The sequence below is a fragment of the Amblyraja radiata genome, chromosome 8, assembly GCF_010909765.2.
Source record: "Amblyraja radiata isolate CabotCenter1 chromosome 8, sAmbRad1.1.pri, whole genome shotgun sequence".
Classification (NCBI taxonomy): domain Eukaryota; kingdom Metazoa; phylum Chordata; class Chondrichthyes; order Rajiformes; family Rajidae; genus Amblyraja; species Amblyraja radiata.
In genome coordinates this window covers 48,483,844-48,499,842 of record NC_045963.1, presented here as the reverse complement: position 1 = coordinate 48,499,842, position 15,999 = coordinate 48,483,844, and the positions used below count along the sequence as shown (strand labels likewise).

At 42.1% G+C, this 15,999-nt stretch overlaps 1 protein-coding gene across 1 annotated transcript in view; it reads left to right on the top strand.

Moving 5' to 3' along the window:
* The window catches only part of LOC116976495 (solute carrier family 46 member 3-like), a 97,529-nt gene that overhangs the window by 13,549 nt on the left and 67,981 nt on the right, over positions 1-15,999 (top strand). Inside the window, exons 2-3 of the mRNA XM_033026386.1 lie at positions 6,806-7,541; positions 10,306-10,403. Of these exons, the coding sequence (XP_032882277.1) occupies positions 6,806-7,541; positions 10,306-10,403 (834 nt within the window). The remainder of the gene's footprint in view (positions 1-6,805; positions 7,542-10,305; positions 10,404-15,999) is intronic.

Here is a 15,999-nt window from a genome sequence, read left to right as displayed (position 1 = left end):
GTGGGATGTTTTTAAAAGTGTTCTGAGGAGAGCTCAGTATATGTACATCCCCGTTAGAGTGAAGGGCAAAGCAGGCAAATGTAAGGAAGCTTGCCTGACGAGGGATATAGAGGCATTGGTTAAGGATTAAAATGTATAGACAGCTGGGATCAAGCGCATCCCTGGAGGAGATGTGGGAACTAAGGAGCAAAATAAAAAAAGGAGATCAGAAGTGCAAAAAGGGGCCAGGAGATAGTTCTGGCGGGTAGCATAAAAGACAATCCCAAAAGATTTTATAAATACATTAGGGAGAAAAGGGTAACTTGAGAGAGAGTGGGACCTCTCAGGAATAAAAGCGGTCACCTCTGTGTGGAGCCACAGGAGATGGGCAAGGTCCTCGGTGAGTATTTCTGTGTATTTACCGAGGAGAAAGAAAGTAAGACGGAGAAAATTGGAGCAGTCGCTGGAAGTGTCATGAGAGCAGTCAGTGTTACCATCAACGAAGTACTGAAGGTACTGTGGTGTTTGAACGTAGACAAATCTCCAGGGCCTGATCTGACATATCCGAGGACATTGGGGGAAACTAGAGAGGGAATTGCAGGAGCCCTGGTTGAAATTTATGAATCGTCCTTACAGGAGACGTGCCAGAGGATTGGAGGGTGGCAAATGTTGTGCCTCTTTTCAAGAAGAGCTGCAGGGAAAATGCTGGGAACTATAGGCCGGTGAGCTTAACATCTGTAGTTGGTAAGTTACTGGAGAGTATTCTGAGGGATAGTATATACAGGCATTTGGATGGGCAAGGGTTGATTAGGGATGGTCAGCATGGTTTTGTACATGTGAGGTCGTGATTGATCGATTGATTTATTTGAAGACGTGACCAAAAAGGTTGATGAGGGCAGAGCTGTCGATGTTGTGTACATGGACTTTAGTAAGGCATTCGCCAAGGTGCCACATGGTAGGCTGCTCTGGAAGGTTAGATCTCATGGGATCCGTGGAGAGATAGCTGAATGGATATCAAATTGGCACCATAGAAGGAAGCAGTTGGAAGGTGGTGGAAGGTTGCTTCTCAGACTGGAGGTCTGTAACTAGTGGTGTGCCACAGGGTTCGGTGCTGGGCCCGTTACTGTTTGTTATCTACATCAATGTTTGGATGAGAACATACAGGGCAAGATTAGCAAGTTTGCTGATGATACAAAAGTTAGTGGTTTTGCAGATAGTGAAGATGGTTGTCAACGATTGCAGCAGGATCTGGATCGATTGGCCAGGTGGGCGGAGGATTGGTTGATGGAATTTAATATAGAGAAGTGTGAGGTGTTGCATTTTGGGACGTCGAACAAAAGCAGGACCTACACAATAAATGGTAGGCCTCTGGGTAGTGTTGTAGAGCAGCGAGATCTAGGAGTGCAAGTGCATGATTCTATGAAGGTCGAGTCGCAGGTAGATAAGTTGGTCAAAAAGGCTTTTGGCACTTTGGCCTTCATCAGTCAGAGTATTGAATATAGAAGTTGGGAGATCATGTTGCAGTTGTATAAGACGGTGAGACCGCATTTAGAATATTGTGTTCAGATCTGGGCACCATGTTATAGGAAAGATATTGTCAATCTTGAAAGGGTTCAGAAAAGATTTATGAGGATGTTGCCAGGACTAGAGGGTGTGAGCTATAGGGAGAGGTTGAGTAGGCTGGGTCTCTATTCCATGGAGTGCAGGAGGATGAGGGGAAATCTTATAGAGGTATACAAAATCATGAGAGGAATAGATCGGATAGATGCACAGTCTTTTACCCAGAGTAGGGAAATTGAGGACCAGAGGATAAAGGTGAAGGGGAAACGATTTAAAAGGAATCTGAGAGGTAACTTTTTCACACAGAGGGTTGTGGGTGTATGGAACAAGCTGCCAGAGGAGATAGTTGAGGCTAGGACTATCCCATTGTTTAAGAAGCAGTTGGACAAGTACATGGATAGGACAGGTTTGGAGGGTTATGGACCAAGCACAGGCAAGTGGGACTAGGGTAGCTGAGACATTGTTGGCCGGTGTGGGTGATTTGGGCCGAAGGGCCTGTTTCCACACTGTATTAATCTATGACATAGGAGCGGAAATAGTCATTTTGGCTCATCGAGTCTACTACGCCATTCAATTATGGCTGATCTATGTTTCCCTCTCACCCTCCTTCTCACCGTAACTTGAGATCCTTACTAATCAAGAACCTGCCAATCTCTGTTTTAAAAATACCCAATGACAGCCTCCACAGCCGTCTGTGGCAATGAATTTGTGTGCGTGGTTAGGATCTGGAATACACATCCAGAAGTAGCAGAGGAGACAGATTCAATTGTAATGTTTGAAAGGGAGCTGGGTAAATAGCTGAGGATTAAAAAACATCAAAGCTTTGGGGAGAAGATGGAAGGACGGGACCAACTGAATTGCTCTTGCGGAGTGAGTACCAGTATGAATTTGATCGTCCAAATGGCCTTTTTCGTTGCTCTGATACCAGCTCAAGGGCAGAGTAGGATATTTAGTGGCTCGAGTCATTCAGCCACTTGCTATGTCTCATCCATGACTTATGCGTGCACAATCAGTATTGCAGCCTTTAAACTAATTTAGGTGGAAGACTAAACTTCAACATCCAGTCATATTTGGAGATCCACAGGGCAAACAGCTACACACAATGGAATGAAAACGGATCAGATTTAATATGAATTCCCCAAATTACCCAGTCAGTTATAGAAGTTTAGTTTGTTTTTAATGGATGTCTCCCTTTTAAATATTCTAAGTAATTAATTACTATTCACACAAAAAAGACAAATCTGGGGGCAATTTAAGGCTGCTTGATTACTTTGAGACCGATATTCCTTAAAACACAGATGCTCTTTGTATTACGGACAGATTCCTATTCCCTGCACTTCCATGTGTCTCTCTAAAAGAAAAAAATATGTATACATCAGTTCGATTTTTCACTTGTTGAAAATGTGAAGCAATTTATTCATTAAGGTCAGAGAGGCTTTATTCGCTTTCCATGAGGTCTCCAGGAAGCATGAGACATCTCAGCAGTTTAAATCAAATACTAAACAAGTTTAATTGGGCTCATTACAGAAACCTTTCTTTGGTTTCAATGCAAGGATGGAAATCTGCTGGTATGGGGAGCTGGTGTCCATGAGGATGAGCAAAAACATGAACTGAAGTAACCTCTGGTGAGAAAAGAATGAAAGGTATGGGTGGAATGTGAACATTAATTTGTAATTCCTGAAAGTACCCACAGCCCCATTTCTAGTGATACTATTTATAATCTGAAAGATCGTTACGGGCAAAGCAAATTGCAGTAATTCAGAACAATCATGAGAAAATATATTGAATTGAAATAGTATAGTGGTGTGGGTTGAGTTTTGCTTAATAGATGGGATAGGGGGAGGAATCTGTTCTGGTCATGAAGCTATGACTAATGGGGTGCTGTGGGGATTGATGCTGGGGCCACGACTATTATCAATCCACTTATTATTAATTTGGGATGGAAATTGTGTGCTACAAGTCTGATACAAAGCTAAGTTCTGATGAGGAGGCAGGGAAGTTTCAGGGGGATGATGTCTGGTGGATGAGGACTTGAGAGATGGAATGTGACAAGGAGATACGTGAGCTCATCCACCTTGGTGACTCAAATAGGGAAATGGAATATTGTTTTTTTATTATGAGAAATCAGAAGGTGTTGGCATTTAGAGGGAACTGGATGTCCTTGTGCACTAATCTCTGAAAGTTAGCAGGCATGAACTGCAAGCAATTAGAAAAGAAAATAGCAATTGAATCACAGAATTGTCTATCTATAAAGAACAAAAATAGGCCCTTCAGTCCAACTCATCCATGCTGACTAGGCTGGTGAACTGAGCTTGTTCTTATATATGCCTGGCCCATATCCCTTCAAACCTTCCCTATCCATGTATCTAATTTTTGTTTAATGTCATAATTGTAGATGCCTCAATCACATCATCTGGCAGCTTGTTCCATGTAGGCATCACCTTCTGTTGAGAGCACACTTGAATATTTGTAAGATGTGTTCCTCAACCTGAGTGCTATGGAGGCTAACCACATTGATGACTAAAATGCCAGATTTAATGTTTGAAGAGGAAATAAGCACACAGCGCTTATGCTTATTTGAGTTACGGTGATCTAATTGAAATATGCAAAATTCATCTGGTATTTGACAGGGAAGCCTTGGAGGTGATGTGTCTATGAGGTGTGCTGTCTATAGACAATGGTCACACCATCATTATAATAGGTTGACTATTCTGGAGAAGAGATACCTTCACCCTGAGGGTAGTGAACCTTTGGACCTCCCTATCCAAGAGGACTATGCACACTCAATTCGGAACCAGGGATATTAAAGGAAAGAGGGGATATGGGACGAGTGCAGGAAAGTGGGGCTGAGATAAAAGATTAACCATCTGCTTGTTGAATGGCGGGGCGGAATGCTGTACTATTGCTCCTAAACCTTATGATGTACGGCCTTGGATGAATGCAAAGTAAAGATCAAAAAAAGATCTGTAAAGCGCATCTCACAGAAATACTGTTTTATTCACAGAACCTGTTGTGAAAAGCAATTAAAAAATGTAATTTTTTGAAACAAAATAATGAGAATTGTTCTATTCTTGCACCTGATGATTTAGTGCTTTGAAAAGCCTCATAATTGCTGTTGCATTGAATGGAGATAACACACTTTTATTGACCCATTACTTGTTCAGCAAAAATTACATTATGCAGATAAATAGCCTGTTTTTTCTTTGTTTTTATTATTTTCCATTCTGGAAATCCACAAATTAAATTTCTTTATGCTCACCTGATTTTGGAGGATGTGAAAGTGCTGGAGAGGATGCAGAAAAGATTCACACAAAGGGTTATGGTGATGAGAGGTTTCACTTCATCAGGAGGAGGAGCCATCCTGGGGAACGGCTGCTAATCAGCAGCTGTCTGTTCAATTCACTTTTTTTATTAGTTTTTAGTGAATTTTGTCCTATGTTTGTTGGGGAATTTGACTTTTTTATGTGGGGGGGGGAAGGGGGAAACTATTTTCTAGGTCCCTACCTGGTCGGTGAGGCAGCTTTTTTCCCGGGCTGCACCGTCTACCCGTCCTTGCAGCCTACCAGCGGGAGTGGAGCGGCGTTTTCCTGGCGGGGACCGCCCAGCACCTTCAGCTTCGGTGGCGGCACAGAGCTGGAGCGCTATCGTGGAGCGGAGCGGGCGATGCCTTGCCTGGGTCGCCGCGCTGGGTCGCCGCGCTGGAGCTCCGGTATGCTGAGACCGCCGTGATCAACACCATCGAGCTGCAGGACTGTGGAGCGGCCAGCCGCGGGCGGCGGCACCGACTTTAACATCGGGAGCCTCGGAGCACCAACCGACGCGGCCCTGTCGGCTTCGGAATGCCACGGACTCCGGTAGGGAATCGGCAGTTCCAGCCGTCCCAGCCGCTGTGAGAACTCTCCCGACGCCGGAGCAACACCACCCGGCGAGAACGGCCAGGAACATCAGGCCTCCGTAGAGGCAACTGTGGAGGCCTCAATAGGCCTGACTATGGGAGAACTGGGGATGGGGACTGGACATTGTGCCTTCCCCCACAGTGGTAACCATTGTGGGGGGATGTTTTTTTTGTGTGTAAATGATTATTTTATTCTGTGTCCAAGATGGCTGCCGGAAGGGAGAGTGTACGCTGGCGCGCTTTAGCTGCCGCTGCTCTCTCTTCATATTGTGTTTTTGATTTTTGTCTTTGGATTGAATTCTGTCTTTAATTTGTGTACTGGTGATGTCTTTACTATTTATTTCATTCCGCTTACATGTTTTTACTCTATTTGCTAAATTTTGTAAGGTGTCCTTGAGACTCTTGAAAGGCGCCCATAAATAAAATGTATTATTATTACTATAAAGTTAAACTGATGTCAACATCAAAATGCAGATTTGCTCTGCCATTCATTCAATAGCTGTCATGATTTTCACCTTTCTTAATACTATATTCCTACATTCATCCCATTTGCCCCAATGCCTTCTGTTTTAGGAATCTGTCTGCCCTTTTCTTATCCAGTGACTTGGCCTCTGTAAACCCCTTGTGGTAGCAAATGCCACAGCTTTGCAACCCTCTGGGTGAAGAGATTTTTCCTCCTCTCAATCCTTAATTTCTTGGCCTGTGACCTGAAACCATGACCCCTATTCTAGGCAACTCAGCTAAGGGAAACATCCTCCTCGCATTCAGTTTCTCTAGCGCAGTCAGTTTCTTAAAACAGTCAGTTTGGTAAGTTTCTTTTGGATCGCCTATTGTTGTGCCCCAGTGAATGCAAGTATAGTTGACTCAATCTCTCCCCACACAGCAGTTCCACCATCCCAGGGATGTCTGGTGTACCTTTATCGCACTCCCTCATTGACGAGAAAAAATCTGGAAATAGAACTGATAGGATTGCTCCACTAGAAGCTGCCATAAACCAGAAGGGCTGAATGGCCTTTATACTACAACAATTCTGTGATTCTATCATTTTGCGGTTCCATAAAACTAAGTGTGTTGGAAGGAACTGCAGATGCTGGTTTACACCGAAGATAGACATAAAATGCTAGAGTAACTCAACAGGTCAGGCAACATCTCTCGAGAAAAGGAATAGGTGACATTTCGGGTTGAGACCCTTCTTCAGACAGAGAGGGTCTGAAGAAGGGTCTCAACCCAAACCGTCACCTATTTCTTTTCTCCAGAGATGTTGCCTGACCCGCTGAGTTACTCCAGCATTTTCTCTATCTTTCATAAAATTAAGTTTTGTTTAACAACCCCATCATGATGTTGAATAATTGAGGTGATTTTGTTTTCCAGATTTGTGAAGAACGATATAACAAAGAGGATGTGTGCAGCAACCTCTCATACCATCCACAGGAGTCACTGGTGATCCAAAGCATAGCTTCCTATGTTCAGCTACTCTACGTGATCACCCTTACCTGCTTGTCCATACCCACATCAATCTTGCTTGGCGCTTGGTCTGATCAAGCGGGTCGGAAGCTTGGCATGATATTGCCCTGCGTCGGTGCATTAATTGGCGGGGCTATTTTAATAGTGATGGTGCAGGTTAAAGAAATGTCTGTCTACTGGTGCATTTTTTCTGCGTTTTTTATTGGAATCTTTGGGAATTATGCTGCTGTTTCTCTCAGTGTCTTCAGTTATATGGCTGATGTTACTACTGCTGAGAATCGAACTAAGCGTATTGCCATCGTGCAGGCAATGATTTATATTGGGGGAACTGTTGGATTTCTATTGAGTGGATGGCTGCTTCAGAATTTTACCTTTACCCATGTTTTTGGTGTTTATTGCGGTTGCCAATTACTGTCTATTTGCTACATACTGCTGTGGCTGCAGGAATCCAAACATCCTGCTGAATGCACCCATTTGTCTGAAGAAACACCTCTGGCAGGCACAGATGGCATCCGAAAAAGAGCCTTGTTATTATACGCCTCAAGAACATGGCAAACCTTCTCGAAGGCACGAGAGGGGAAAGATCGATTGAAGCTGTATCTCATTTTCCTTTGCATCTTCTTGATATATGTTTGCAGTGCTGGTAAGTTGCAATTTCTTTTTGTAAGAAGCAATCTAGCGTCCTGGAGTATGAATCTGGTTTTGTGGGTCATTTCATGTGTCTTCCGACACAATATTATTCATCCTTAAGAATGTAGCTGATTTTATTTTTTGTTTATCTCACGTGTTTTTTTAATTAGTTTGTTTCCCTATCTGACTTAATTTTTTGTTAATCCAAACATGAATGTTGACTTCTGTTCTGCTTCTAATGTGCATGGACTGCATTGGGTAGATTTGTGGTAAAGTTGGTAAGTTAAAGATATCAAGGAAGCTCAGCATGTTTGTGAGAGAATTGTAGATTAAGCATAATTTGGCATTATGTTATTTATTTACATATTAAGAAATCGAGGGATGCCATTCTGCCCATTTGATCCTATGCAGTTCCATCAAAGCAATACCATCAGTCATATTCCCATAGTTTCTCTCCAGTTTAGGAGTAGTGTACAACAGACAGACCTAGCAGTATGTGCATAGAGTTACACAGCACAGAAACATGCAATTCAGCCCAATTTGTCCATGCTGACCAACTTGTCCACCTGACCTAGTTGCATTTGCCTGCATTTAGCCCGTGTGCCTCTAATCCGTTCCTGACCACGTACCTGTGTCTAATTGTCTTTAAACATTGTATTGTACCTGCCTCTACATTTGCTCCAGCTGCATTCCATATATGCAGCAACTTCTACGTGGAAAAGTGGCCCTTTGGGTGCTTTTTATATCTTTCCCCTGTTGACTTTTCATATTATCCATGGCCCTTATGATTTTATATAGTTTTAAAGGTCACCATTTAGCCTCCTATACTCTTGGGGGGAAAATCGCAGCTTATTTAGTGTCTCATCATCTCAAGCCCTCCAATCCCAGTAACATCTTTGTAATTTTTTTTCTAAACTCTTTCCAGCTTAATGACATCCTTCCTACAGCTGAGCAACTAGAATTGCATACACATTTGCAGGTCTCTCTGTTCTACAACACTCTCCACAGCCCTGCCATTTAATATATAACTCCTGGTCTGGTTTGTGTAACTAAAGTGAAACACCTTACACTGGTCTGAGTTAAATTGCATCTGCTGAACATCTTTGTGTTTGCACTGGTCTGAGTTAAATTGCATCTTGCATTGCTTGGTCAACTTCCCCTGTTCCCCAGGCTTGGCTCAGTGGCACAATAGTAGAGTTGATGCCTTACAGTGTCGGAGACCCTGGTTCGATCCTGACCATGGATGCTATTTGTATGTAGTTTGTATGTTCTCCCTGTGAACATGTTGGTTTTCTCCGGGTGGCCCGGTTTCATCCCACATTGCAAAGACATGCAGGTTTATAGGTTATTTGGCTTCTGTAAATTATCCCTTGTGTGTAGGATAGAACTAGTGAACAGGTGATCACTGGTCGGCATGGACTTGGTGGACTGAAGGGCCTGTTTCCACGCTGTATGTCTAAACTAAACTCCACTTCGGGACTTTTGTACCTTAATTACAGCAAGGGTTAATTAGTTACTAGCACATGATCAGAACATGGGACACTTGCATGGTCAACCGTTGTGGTGGTAGATCTACAAAGACAGCACTGGAGTTCTCGATTGAGCCCCAATTGTTGTGAGGCAATGGCACTAACTGCTGTGCCACTGTGCTGAAGTAGATATGGCCAAGCCTGGAATGGCCACTCATGTTTAATGATGTCAGAGAAATTTGTTACACCACTAATCAAAGGAAAATTATTGTTATATCATGCAATTTATGATGTTATATGAAGGCAGAGTACTATCTAAATGGTGTCAAGTTGCGGAAAAAGGAAAGTACATCGGGATCTGGGGGCCCTTGTTCATCAGTCAATGAAAGTAAGCATGCAGGTACAGCAGGCAGTGGAGAAAGCGAATGACATGTTGGCCTTTATAACAAGAGGAGTTGAGTATTGGAGCAAAGAGGTCCTTCTGCAGTTGTATTGGGCCCTAGTGAGACCACACCTGGAGTATTGTGTGCAGTTTTGGTCCCCTAATTTGGGGAAGGACATTCTTGCTATTGAGGAAATGCAGCATAGGTTTACAAGGTTAATTCCCAGGATGGCGGGACTGTCATAAGCTGAGAGAATGGAGCGGCTGGGCTTGTATACTCTGGAGTTTAGAAGGATGAGAGGGAGTCTTATTGAAACATATAAGATTATTAAGGGTTTGGACACGCTCAAAGCAGGAAACATGTTCCCGATGTTGGGGGAGTCCAGAACCAGGGGCCACAGTTTAAGAATAAGGGGTAAGCCATTTAGAACGGAGACGAGGAAACACTTTTTCTCACAGAGAGTTGTGAGTCTTTGGAATTCTCTGCCTCATAGGGCGGTGGAGGGCGGTTCTCTGGACACGTTCAAGAGAGAGCTAGATAGGGCTCTTATTGATAGTGGAGTCAGGGGATATGAGGTGAAGGCAAGAACGGGGACTGATTGGGGATGATCAGCCATGATCACATTGAATGGCGGTGCTGGCTCGAAGGGCCGAATGGTCTACTCCGGCACCTATTGTCTATTGTCTAATTTGATGAGAAAGGTAATTGTTGCTGCTTTGTTTCCCACTATGGCATTCATGGTTCTTAAAAGATTTCAAGTCTAATGTTACCAAGAACTTCCTTCATTGTGAATCTGTTTGTTCTCTTTGTTTCTTATTCCTTTCAAAATATTGCCCTGCCCACACATGGACAATTGGTTCTAAAGAAAGATGAAATGTCCTGCTATTTCTGTGTGCTCATTTGTTTTATTACTTTTATTTTACAGGTGAGCAGTCTATTCTGATTTTATTTCTGAGCTACCCACCACAACATTTTTCACCTGAACTGTTTGGCGTGTATAATGGAATTAAGATGTTTCTTTGTGTAAGTATTGGGCAGGTCTGCAAAGGCCACATACCTCTCTTGCATGTTTTGTTGGACACTCTCATTGCCAGTTTAGATTTATGAGTGTATTTTACATGAGGGGAGAACATCAAAATAATCTCATTGAGCGAATAGGCTATTTTTTGTGCTGTAAATCCTACATGTTTCTGTCTTGTCAAATCTTGCATGAAGAATGTAACTCAAGCATAGTTTCATGTGCCCTTGCATTCCAAAGCATTGATGCTTGGATTTTTAGATTTAGCTTTGTTGTTTCTTGTTGATTATTTAAAGATGAACTTGTTCACCATCCCCCCCATGCCGCTGCCATCCCCATTCCTTGTTATGTTCTTTCTTGTCTTCAAGGTGCTTCGTGTAACATGAGAGTGAATCGTAGCAGAGTCCAATTCTGACTTCATTGGATGATTTCACACACAAGCATTCCTATTGAGTATCTGACAGCAATCAAATGCAGGAGACTTGCTTCTTTTGTCTTTCTTTTCTTCTGGTTTAAATACATTTGGAAGTGCAACCTAATTATGCACAGAACACGGATATAATTGAGAAGCTTTTCATTCTCTTAAGATTCCATATCAAAATATGCGGCTTACTTGCCGATGGTACCCAAAGTTTTATTTTAAAAAGTGACAATGGTTAACAATCCAATTTAGGTTAAAATCTTGCAATTTGGCTTGGAACAGATTATTAAATGGTTGACAATCAATCAATCAATCAATCAACCTTTATTGTCATCTTGCAAAGCAACAGTTGTACAGTGCAAAATGGGAAGACGTTTCCCAGGGAATACCGGAGCATCGCACAATGAAACTTAAAACATTTTACACATAATAACAGTAAAAACAATCCAGTCCCTGATGAAACTGTATAAATAGTTAAAAGCAGGTAAAACAGCAACATTAAAATACAGTAAAACCCATCATTAAAATGTCCAGGGCAGCTGATTTGGACTGGCCAGTGCCAGAGTTATTAAAATGTCAGTGCAAAGCTGCAGAATCAGGTGACTGTGTACAGAGTGACTGTTTAGCAGCCTCACAGCCTGTGGGAGGAAGCTGTTTAACAGTCTGGTAGTCTGGGCTTTGATGTTACGGTATCTCTTGCCTGATGGCTGTAGATCCAGGTGTGTGTGTAGGGGGTGCAGTTTGTCCTTAGCTATTCTCAGAACTTTTTTCAGACAGCGGCTCTGGAACAGTTCTTGTACCGAGGGTAGGGAGATGCCAATGATCCTCTCTGCTCCCCTCACTACTCTCTGTAGAGCCTTCCTGTCTGAGCAGTTGCAGTTGGAGTACCACGTGTTTATGCAGTACTTGAGTACAGACTCCACCGTGCCCCTGTAAAAAGTCCTGAGGATGTTGGTGGGGAGTGAGGCCTGTTTGAGTTTCCTCAGGAAGTGCAATCGCTGATGGGCCCGTTTGACAATCCCAGTGTTGTTCCTGGACCAGGTGAGACTGTCTGTAATTTGCACACCGAGGAACTTTATGCTCTCCACTCTCTCCACTGTTGTGCCACTGATGTTGAGGGGTGTGTGTTTTGGCTGCGCCCTCCTGAAGTCGACAATCATCTCCTTTGTTTTGTCGACATTTAATGCTAAATTGTTGTTGCCGCACCAGTCCACTAGTTGTTTTACTTCCTCCCTGTACATTGATTCGTCATCTCCGCTGATGAGTCCCACCACTGTCATCCGCGAATTTTATGATCTTATTGTCGCTGAATCTGGCAGCACAGTCATGTGTGAGCAATGTGAACAACAGCGGGCTGAGCACACAGCCTTGAGGGGAGCTGGTGCTAACGTGATCGAGCCTGAGGTGTTCTTGCCAACACAGACTGACTGTGGTCTCTCTGTCAGAAAGTCCAAGATCCAGTGACACAGGGTGGTGTTGAGGCCCAGCAGGGTTAGTTTCTCCCCAAGTCTCTGTGGGAAGATGGTGTTAAACGCTGAGCTGAAGTCGATGTACAGGATTCTGGTGTAGGTATTTTTGTTTTCCAGATGAGTGAGTACTGTGTGCAGCGTGATAGAGATGGCATCTTCTGTAGAACGGTGGGGGTGATAGGCAAACTGGAGGGGAGTTGAGACCCTTCTTCAGGCTAGTGTCAGGGAAAAGAGAAATGAGAGATACAGATGATGAAGTAAAGAGATATAGAACAAATGAATGAAAGATATGGAAAAAAGTAATGATGATAAAGGAAACAGGCCATTGTTAGCAGTTAGGGGTTACGAAGTACTTGCATTCCCTCTCTCTCCATCCCATCCCGACTCCATTCGGGTCGAGACACAATCTGAAGAAGGGTCTCGATCCGAAACGTCACCCATTCCTTCTCTCCAGTGATGGTGCATGTCCTGTTGAGTTACCCCGGCATTTTATGTCTACTTTAAGTTTAAACCAGCATCCGCAGTTCCTTCCAATACTTTCCAAGAGGCAAGGTGGGTGGACATATAGTCTAGGTTACTCTGAGACTCAGTGGGCTTCTAGTAAATGTCAGTTGATAGTCTGTCTCCTGTGATGGAGTCAGAGAATTCAAGGAAGAGGAGGGAGGTGTCAACTTTGTTCTCAGTGAATGTGAAGGCAGGATGGAAGTTGGTAGTGAAGTTGATTAAATCATCCAGTTCTACATAGATGCAGGAGGCAGTCAACGATGCAGCAGACAAAGTGTTGGAGAATGGTACCAGGGTAGATTGGAGCAAGGAGTGTTCAATGTAACTAATAGAAAGACACATTGAAGGCATAAAAAGCTACATTGAATGATTGGATTGCCTTATGAGAGAAGTTTGGACAGACTACTCTTGTTCTGATGGAGTTTAGAAGATGGTGGAGTGACTTGATTGAAACAGAAAAGATCTTGTGGGGTTGATATAAAGAGAATACTTTCCCTTATTGGAGACTGTGGAACAAGAAGTCCCTGTTTAATATAAGGGGTAAAGAAATGAAGCAAAAACTTTCCATTGAGGGCTGAGAGTCTTTGGAACTTTCTTTCTCAAAAGGCAATGGAAATGAAACATTGAGTATTTCTATGGCAGACACAGATAGATGGTTAATAAACAAGTGAGTGAGAGGTTACCATGGGCTGATGGGAATGTGTTGATATTGCAATTAGATGATTGGTCTTGGTGGGATCTGAAACTGTTTGTGGCCACCCATGAGCAGTGGACAGGCCAATAAACTATTCCTAGAATACTATCTGGGCCATCAGTCTTTGAATCACGTTGAGCTATCTCTTTCATCTTTGGAATACTTTCCCCTCGTTGACCCAGTAAGGAATTGATCAATGCTTTGGTACTTTACCAAGCCCAGATCTTACTTATTTGAGTTCCAATGGGTAACTGAAAAATATTTTCTGTTTCCCCACATTAATGGATCAATTTAATAAGATAGTTACCAACACAGAATTAACAAAATGCTGTTTAAGATTGCTGGATTTCATATGCTCCCCTCAGTCATTACTGGTCATGGGTAATGAAATCCAACTTGGAAAGCAAGACATAGTGGATATCTATGACCATGAGGTTTCACAACTTTTAATGCAGCATTTGGTGTCATTGTTTAATGGATCATTTTGGTATTTGTTTGTAATCAGTTATCCTGATACAGTTCAATTCTTATTCAAATGTGTACAGTCTGAAAAGCAAAAAAAAGACTGCAGATGCTGAAAATCCCCAGCACCTGTTTTCTTTACATCGTGTATATCTTGGTCTAATTAAGAAATGTTTTCCAGCGATTGGAGTTTACAGTATGTGGCAATAATTTCCCTTCAGGTGCAAATATCCAATTTTAACAATGACAGAGGTGATGGATTTCCACTCTCCATCAAGATTGTACTAATTCTTAGATAATTCTAAACAATGGTTTTGTGTTTCTTGTCACATTGCTCACTGGCACCTTCATTTTATGTACTAGTCAGCTATATCACTTGAATGTGCCAGTGTGAGAAGAGACTTCATGGAAGTCAAATTGATTCAGTCAGGGAGTTATTCAACGTGGAAACAGGCCTTTGGGCTATTTTTCCACACCAACCAAGATGTCTAACTAAGCTGTGTAGGAAGGAACTGCAGATGCTGGTTTACACTGAAGATAGACACAAAATGCTGGAGTAACTCAGGGAGATGATTTGCTGCCTGTCTATCCAAGCTAGTCCTATTTGCCTGCATTTGGTCAATACGTTGGATTGATATGTTACTGGTAGATTAATAGTTGAGTAAAAGAATGAAATAGCCTCCAATGTAACCTGCTCTTCAAAATATGTCCTTCTTTGCATTGTTAAATCACATAATGGAAAAATCTACCATGAAGTTAATTTTTCATCGCCTCGATATTGACATCTTGTTTTGTTTTTTACTTTGGGCCAATATTGTTTTCCAGTCAAACGATGATCCCTGGTGGGGCAGGTTATTCATTTCTTGATTGCAACAATGTGTTTGAATATTGGCACAGCACTTTTGAATAATGAATTCCATCTGGGATCATCTTTCATGGGAACATGCCTGAAAGGTAAAAATGTAATCGCCCCCGGGATGATGAACAAAATAGCGATCTGGTACTCTGTACCACATGTCCGTGCACTATGTCCATAACATTCAACAGAAGGTTCAAGTTAAGTTAGTTAAGTATAGCTATTTTAACAGTTGGAGAGCCCTCTTTAAACTAACACTATTGTAGAGATTTCCCCATTATTAATGTTGTAGTTGGCCAGAAAAAACCCACTTGCATTGCCCTAACTATTTTGGATAACTTGGTCGTTGAGTTCTCCAGAGGCTAATGGACTAACTTTGAGATTCAATATCACTTCAATCTTTCAGTTCTATACTGAACAATCTATGAAAGGAATAGAGAATCACCAATTTTTATGAATTGCTTCAGTAAATATTGTCCTTAGATAAATTAATCCCCATTTGGATAAAGTTCACAATAAGTCAAATATGTATCACTTTGCTGTCCTGACAGACATGAATTTCTTATTTATTTAATTCTAACAATGCCTAGTTTTGAGAAAGATTTGGGAAACAAGTGAACCAATCTATATTTATCTTCATGTATTTCTATTTGTGATGTTACTGCATTGATACAGTATTTCTGCTCTTTTCAGGAGGCTTAGAAGAACAATTTGTTTTAGATAAAAGAACAATGTGTTTTTCTGATGTAAGAATTCTCCATTGAATTGATTATATTTGGACTATAATATAACAACTTGCATTCTGATTTGGATGATCAAGCTCAGACTCATTGCGGGTTGTGTTTAGATGGTACTGGGCACTCTGATGCAGCATCTTGTGCCGTTGTGTATGAGCAAGCAAGTGAATCATCTTGGTCCTTTGTTATTCTTTTATAGCTGAGGTTCTGGAGTGAGGTGGAGACCAGCAATTGCATTTAGTTTATGCAAATCAAATGAAAATGCCTTCACCCTATTTTATTTATCCAAGTGTACAAACTATTAAAGTAGTGTGCATGTTATCTCAAGTTGCTCTGCGATAGATCCCAAGGTAATGTGCATGCATAATCTGGTAAAGATAAGGATATTCAAGCAGATCTTATTTTAGCTGCTATAAATATTCAGCAGTAAGGCTGATTTTGTGTATTTTCATGGAAAA